Source organism: Panicum virgatum, chromosome 2N (assembly GCF_016808335.1).
Source record: "Panicum virgatum strain AP13 chromosome 2N, P.virgatum_v5, whole genome shotgun sequence".
In the NCBI taxonomy this organism is placed as follows: Eukaryota; Viridiplantae; Streptophyta; class Magnoliopsida; order Poales; family Poaceae; genus Panicum; species Panicum virgatum.
This window is the reverse complement of record NC_053146.1, coordinates 11,983,835-11,991,208: the sequence shown is the minus strand read 5'-3', so window position 1 is coordinate 11,991,208 and position 7,374 is coordinate 11,983,835. Positions and strand designations below refer to the sequence as shown.

General features: G+C 45.0%; 1 protein-coding gene across 1 annotated transcript; it reads left to right on the top strand.

The window, feature by feature from the left end:
• The first annotated feature begins 219 nt into the window (after window positions 1–219).
• Window positions 220–3,699, top strand: LOC120659762 (ADP-ribosylation factor 1-like). The gene is made up of 7 exons (XM_039937986.1): window positions 220–379; window positions 668–843; window positions 2,080–2,150; window positions 2,454–2,573; window positions 2,934–3,052; window positions 3,177–3,258; window positions 3,420–3,699. The coding sequence occupies exons 2-7, from the start codon at window positions 696–698 to the stop codon at window positions 3,423–3,425; spliced, it is 546 nt and encodes a 181-aa protein (XP_039793920.1). The 5' UTR covers window positions 220–379; window positions 668–695; the 3' UTR covers window positions 3,426–3,699.
• The last annotated feature ends 3,675 nt before the right edge of the window (window positions 3,700–7,374 follow it).

Here is a 7,374-nt window from a genome sequence, read left to right as displayed (position 1 = left end):
GCACTGTTGCATTCGTGACGAACAAACCCCGGTCGGTGCTGCGGTCCCACACGCCACGAAAAAAAAAAGAACCGAATTAGACCGGTCGGTGATTCAGCGTTGAATTTTATTTCATCATCAAAAGAAAAGAAAAGAAAATCAGCGTGGATCATCGCTTGGACCAATCCCAGCCATCCGTTCCGGATCCGGCAGCAAACAGGAAGGAGGAAGCTCCCCCCTTCTTCCCCACTACCGCCGCCAGCCGGCACGAAGCGCGGCGTTAATATCTCCACCCCTCCCATCTCCTCCGCCCATCCTCCTCCTCAGGTCTCCCCCCCCCCTCTCCTCCTCCCCCGATCCCCAAATCCTCCTCCAGATTTCGAACTCAGCCGCGGCGCAGGTGAGCCCCCCACCGACCCCCCCCCCCCCCGCCTCCCCTCCCCTTCCCTTCCCCGTCCCGTTGGATCCAGATCTGAGACCGTCGCGCCCTCAGATCTCCCTCCCCCGATCTCCTCTCTCTCTCTGGCGGCCGCGCGCGGTCGGGGGCTTCCGCAGATCTCCGCTCGCCGCGGCGTGATCCGCCCACGCGCGCGATCGGGGCCGGGTCGGTCTGGATCCGTGGATCGCGATCCGTTCGCTCGTTAGGGTTTGTTCGAGATCTGACGCCCGGGAATGGCCTCGCGTGCAGGTGGTGAAGGGGGGCAGAGAGGGGAAAGATGGGGCTCGCGTTCGGGAAGCTCTTCAGCCGGCTCTTCGCCAAGAAGGAGATGCGGATCCTCATGGTCGGCCTCGACGCCGCCGGTAAAACCACCATCCTCTACAAGCTCAAGCTCGGCGAGATCGTCACCACCATCCCCACCATCGGTGAGCCACCTCTTCCTCTTCCTTCCCTCTTCCACTTTTCATTGGTGTTTCGGATCGTTTGGCTCAATTCGGATGCGAACGGAATGCTCAGTTTGCGTTTCTGTCCGGATAACGAATCCATTCCATGCGTGGATGATGGATCTGATGGATCCGTATTTGATGCGGGGCTGATTGGGTGGAGTTAAACAACACCTGGTTGTCTATGGTCACATGTCTCGATAGGTTTAGAAGGACCGTTCTGCACATTGTTCCCAATATGTTTGAATTGAAACCCATCCTATGCATGGCCGTGTTTGGTTTGGGCTGAAAAAAATTTCGCGAAAACTTTTTTCACCTTTGACCACTAATTTAGAGTATTAAATAAAGTCTAATTACAAAACCACCTGCAGGACCTCTGGTAAATTCGCGAGACCAATCTAATGAGGCCTTTGACCGCATGATTAGATGAAATAAACTTCGTTTAGTACTCCATGCATGCATTCGTCTTTTTGTGAAAAAAATTTCGTGCTCTCAACCAAACACGGCAGCACCTGATTTTACCTGTACACGCTGCCGCACCTGATTTGATGTAACACATGAGATTTACGTTAGCCTATTTGACTGCAAGATGCAGTTGTTTCTAATGAACATGATTCGTTTTTATCTTTAATGTCACCATCAAGGATTCATGATATTTTTTTTAATGTAGTAATACTGTTTCCTTTCTCTAGGACCTCCATCTCCTTTCAAAATGTTGAATTGCATGTGAGATGGGCATTTGCTGACCTCTAGTAGATTAGTGGCTTCATGAACTCCTATCGATTAAAATAGCAATGAAATGCTTGTTTTCTTGATTGCCATTGTTATCCACTTGAAATTGTACGGTCTTCATATGGCAGGCTGATGAGGATGTTTACACTTTATTTTCTGTATGTTCTTGAGAAGTACGATTTGATCTCTTTTGGGCATAATGTGCTCATTTAGACATTTATTACACTGAAGAAGCCAAAATCAACGCCCCAAATAACTTGGGAAGCTTGATGGAAACAACAACAGTGGCCTCAGCACTTATCATTCAATTTTTTGATGTAGGGATATCTTTTTTTCTGTTCATGGAAGAGTTTAATACAGTATTTTGTAGGTTAACATGCATGCTGTTCTATATTGCAATTTTCTTGTGCTTGTTCTATGATGACATAACTGTGATGAAATTCTTCTGTCTTGTATCTTACAAGTGAGTTGGCTTTTAAAATGCAGGTTTCAATGTTGAAACCGTTGAGTACAAGAACATTAGCTTCACCGTCTGGGATGTTGGGGGTCAGGACAAGGTATTATTATGTCCAACATTAATTTTTACTGTATTGTATTTCTTTTCTTGGATATGCAAGAGAGCTGCATATCATTTCATTAACGAAGTATGGAAAAGATACATAAAAAAACAGCCAGAGCATGTCGCAAGCAACCAAACCAAATTTTTGTACTTGTGCTTTATTTTACTTGTTTTCCTGCCCAGCATTATTTTTTATTGTGGCATTAATTTCCTAGTTTGTGATATGATTGTTTATAAGCTTACGCAGAAGTATGTACATGTTGTTCTCACATTTTGACACTACACATTTTTCTGTAAATAGATCAGACCCCTCTGGAGGCATTACTTCCAGAACACACAGGGTCTTATCTTTGTTGTGGACAGCAACGATCGTGACCGTGTTGTTGAAGCCAGAGATGAGCTCCACAGGATGCTGAATGAGGTAAATCATTCTCCCTGGCCTGTCTAAGATTTGATGTGCTATGACATTTGATTGACAACAGAATTCTTTACTGATGAGTAGCTATCATTTTGGAACAAATTATTCTGAGAAGTGGAATACTAGGTGCTTTGCTTTATCATATATTTGCTTTAGTCCTTATTTTAACTTCCAAGCGACATTTCTCTCGAAAAATAAGCCAGAAAAGATTTGTTCCTATCAGAAAACAAAAAAAATGGTTATATATTCATTTTGGAAACCCCTATTTTCTTCCTTGACATTCTGTTTGGAAATCTATTAGAAGCAAAATCCAACAGTTTTGTGACTGCATTAATTGAAGTCCATTTGGTATTCTGATGGCAGGATGAGCTACGTGATGCTGTGCTGCTTGTTTTTGCCAACAAGCAAGATCTTCCCAACGCTATGAATGCTGCTGAGATCACTGACAAGCTTGGATTACACTCCCTGCGCCAGCGACACTGGTAAGCAATAAATGATTATCCGCTTCAGTACATTTGCACCTAGGGTAGATACTATGAATTTATATTGACATGTAATCAGGTTTAGGTGTGAATCCTTAAATTTTTACCGTGTTCCTGCTAACAGGTACATCCAGAGCACTTGTGCCACAACTGGTGAGGGTCTGTATGAGGGCCTGGACTGGCTGTCCAGCAACATTGCTAGCAAGGTATACTTGATATATGATGTACATGTACCTGTTAGCAACATTGCCTTTCAGTTACAATTATACTATGTGATCAATCTAGAGATAATTCAAGTATTTGGCCATTTTGTCTGAAATTCCAGTTCTGACTTCTGTATTGGCCTAATACATTTCCTCGTTTTCAGGCTTGAGGCCAGGCTTTCGATATCAACTGCGAACTGACTAGGAGCTCCGGATGTATCATGGAAACTTAGGACAGAATCGCCTCTGCAACCTGTTAGGTGTCTTCTGCCGGCACGATATATTTTTTGTTTGGAATATGTAATGATGTCACTATCAAATGTTTGTTCAACCCTACTCTACTGTTGGATGTTCTTTGGACCTGTTCATTTTGCACAAGGATTGGAGTTCCAATATCATGGTACTTTGGGAAGTTATTATATACAACATTCCTATACCTGATTAGTACATTAGCCAAGGTAACTCCCATGTCCGTCACATGTGAACGTAGATCTGGTGGGGATCCAGATCTGAGAATCTGGTTTAACAGTCAAAATTATCCTGAAGTGAAGTTGTGCTCTTAGAAACATGTATCCCTGATCCAGATCTACGTTTACATGTGACGTGACGATTAGTACTTTCTTTTGAACCCTTTGGTATCTGATGAATGTTGGGCGGCGCGAAACCTTTGCTTTTTACAGTGGTTAAATGTTGAGCGTCAAAGTTCTTCTAGATGCTGCTGAAACCTGAAAGCCACAAATAAATTTAGTGACGAATTCACCATTAGCAAAATCAGAATTCAGTTTGCAAGAAAGACTAAATTTCAGAGAAAGCTCATACAACAATACACTTGCCAGCTTGCCTGTAATTTCTGTCACATACAGCAATGTGCACAAGATGCGAACCAAAGCTCCCATCCGCGCCGCCGCCGGCAGCGCCCCGGCCTACTGCGTGCTGGGGCGGCGGGGCGGGCCATCCCGCTGAGCCCGCTCCCGGGTGCTGCTGGTGTGCGGCCAGCCGGGCCTGCGCCGCGGCGGCGGCGGCGGCGGCGGCGGCGGCGGCGGCGGCGTGGTGCACGTCCTGCTTCCGCCGCTGACCGCTGTGGCAAGCACATGCCCGGCCGAGTGCCGCCGGTGCAGGGCGCTGCGGGCCATGGCGGAGGAGACGCCGGCGGCCGTGGTGGGCCAGGCCTGCTGGCTCGTGCAGGCCCGGTTCGGTGGTGGGGACCGACCGAATGCGGCCTGGCGCACCGCTTCTGCTACGCGCGCGAGCGGCGCCGAGGACGACAACGGCTGATCTCATCTCGTCTCGTGAACGAACAAGCTTTGCAGGGAGGCCTCGGTGAGACGGTGAGATGACTTGCAAACAATTCTGTTCCAACTTACGAACAAGAGATCAAATGAGATGATGTCTACCAAATTTTTGTCTCACAAAATTTAAAACTCCATTCGGCCACCATTGGTTGAGACTAATAAGGCACAAATGCATAGTATATAGCAGAGTATCATCATCAAAGGATTTATTGGCACCAAAGAGGGACCATCAAATGGGTGACTGAAGGAGATGATGCACTAGGTTTTTCCATGCAAATGCCTCAATTAAACATCGGAGAAACACCATTACTACCATCAGAGATGAAGCTGGCCAGGAGCACAACGATCATGAAAAGAAAGCAGAAATTCTCTGGAATGCCTTCAAGGAGAGACTACGATCCTCGGAATACAACCATATGTATTATGATCTCAGTACTTTGTGCACTCCTAGACAATGTTAGCCTAAACGTTAAACGGTGAACGATCGGTCACCCACCGTGTAGCAAATAGTCGGAATATATGGCCGTTTAAACGGCCTTGTAAACGGTGGCTTTACATGGCTAATCGGCCTACACGACTACCAATCGAGTAGCGTTTACACGCTGTGTAAACGGTCGTGTAGGCGAACAGTGCTCCTAGAGATAATTTGGAATGGCTAGAACAACCCTTTTCCAAAGAGGAAATTGATAGAATTATTGCTGAATTACCAACTAATAAATTTCCAGGCCCTAACGGATTTAATGGTGAGTTTCTGAAAAAATGTTGGCCTCTCAATGCTATTGATTTTTATGAGCTTTATGAAGCATTCTTGATGGGGGCGTGAGGGTGCCCGATCTTCCGTCAGGAGGATAACTATCGATTTGTCGACAACACGACACAAGCGATCCGGCTTCCGATCAACAAGACCCGAGCCCGCAATCGAAGCACCACGTCGTCTCTTGGTTATCAACCGTGCGCTGCCCGGTTGACCTCGCCCCGAAGGCTAATCTTTGCCTGCAAATCGAAGAACACAAGCAAGAACAAGGAAGTACGCAACTCAATTGTAGAAATCCTTGGATTAAGCACTCGAATGTGGGGTTTCACAAACCAATGACAGCAAAACTGTTTTTGACAGATTAATCTAAGTAAAACCCAAACCCTAATGGTGTGGCGGCTGCTATTTATGACAACTTTAGAGTCTTGCAAGACCCCCTGGACGCACCCCTAATGGGCTTCAACACGATACAAGGCCCAAAGACCAAAAGACATCGTCGCAGCGCCGGGACAGATTCTGGACGTCAAATTATTCGAACAATTGTTGTTGACTCCGGATGAATTTGGGTCTCAAACCAGAGCCATTAGAAAGGTCTTCTTGTTAGATTTCGATACACCGTATGCAATCTGGGCGTCCAATTTAGTGCTTGCTGCTCCTGGACTTCGAGGCAGATTCAAACTTGACATGGGTTGGGCTTCCAACTCAGCTTGGACGCCCTTGCTAGCCTCCTAAGGAGGTGGCCAAGGTGGAGGATGTCCAAAGGATTCCTTATGGTGTTCTCCATCTCCTTGGGGCATGCTCCAACTTGGGCCAGGGTCCCAAGGGTGAATATCAAGCCCATGATGACGATATAGCTCCTCAATCACACACCGGATGGATGAGTACATTTGATAAACTTGCACTTTCGGACACATGTGTACCTACAAGCAAATAATGACATGTACATGTGGAACTAAATAAATTGTACAAAAAATCACTATACAAAAATAGGAACGAGCTCACCTTATAATCAACGGTCATATCCGAAGGTGTCATGTCCTTATCAATTTTATAATGGAGGAATTTGTCTTAAAAGCATCAATAGCTGTTACATCACTCTGATCCCAAGAACGATTGTCCAATTAATGTTGGAGATTACAGACCTATATCTCTTCTCAATTCCTCAGTGAAGCTCATTACTAAAATCCTTGCTGAAAGGTTACAACAAATTATTATTGATCTCATCCATCTTAAACAATATGGGTTTATTAGATCTAGAACAATCCAGGATTGGCTAACATGGGCTTTTGAGTTTTTACACGTTTGTAAAGCCTCCAAAAAGGAAATGGTAATTCTCAAACTGGATTTTGAGAAGGCATTTGATAAAATAGAACACCAAGTAATCATAGATATACTAAAGCATATGGGATTTGGGGCAAAATGGATTGGATGGATTGAAAGTTTGCTGAAAACAGGAACCTCTTCAGTACTTCTTAATGGTACAGCTGGGAAAGTTTTTCATTGTAAAAGAGGGGTTAGGCAAGGTGATCCCCTATCTCCTCTTCTATTTGTTTTGGCTGCAGATTTGCTCCAACATATCAGCAATCAAGCCAAGAACCAAGGAAGCCTCAATTTACCCATTAGACATAATGCAGGAACAGACTTCCCAATTGTACAATATGCTGAAGATACTTTGCTAATTATGGAAGCCTGTCCAGTTGCAAGCTCTTAAAGAAATTCTGTACAATTTCTCTGAATCAACAGGATTGAAGGTGAATTATAACAAATCAGTGATGGTTCCTATCAGTCTATCAGAAGAAAAATTGGAGAGTTTGGCAACTTTGTTCTGCTGCAAGAAAGGATCTCTCCCATTCACCTATCTTGGGCTTCCTCGTGGAACTACTAAACCAAAGATAGAGGATTTTTTTACCTCTTGTTCAGAGAATTGAAAGGAGGCTCACCGGTACTTTGGCTTTTCTCACCCAGGGTGGAAAACTGGAAATGGTCAATACGGTGCTAACATCCTCAGCGCTATTCTTCACAAGTACTCTGAAACTACATAAGGGGGTAACTGAGCAAATAAACAAATATGGG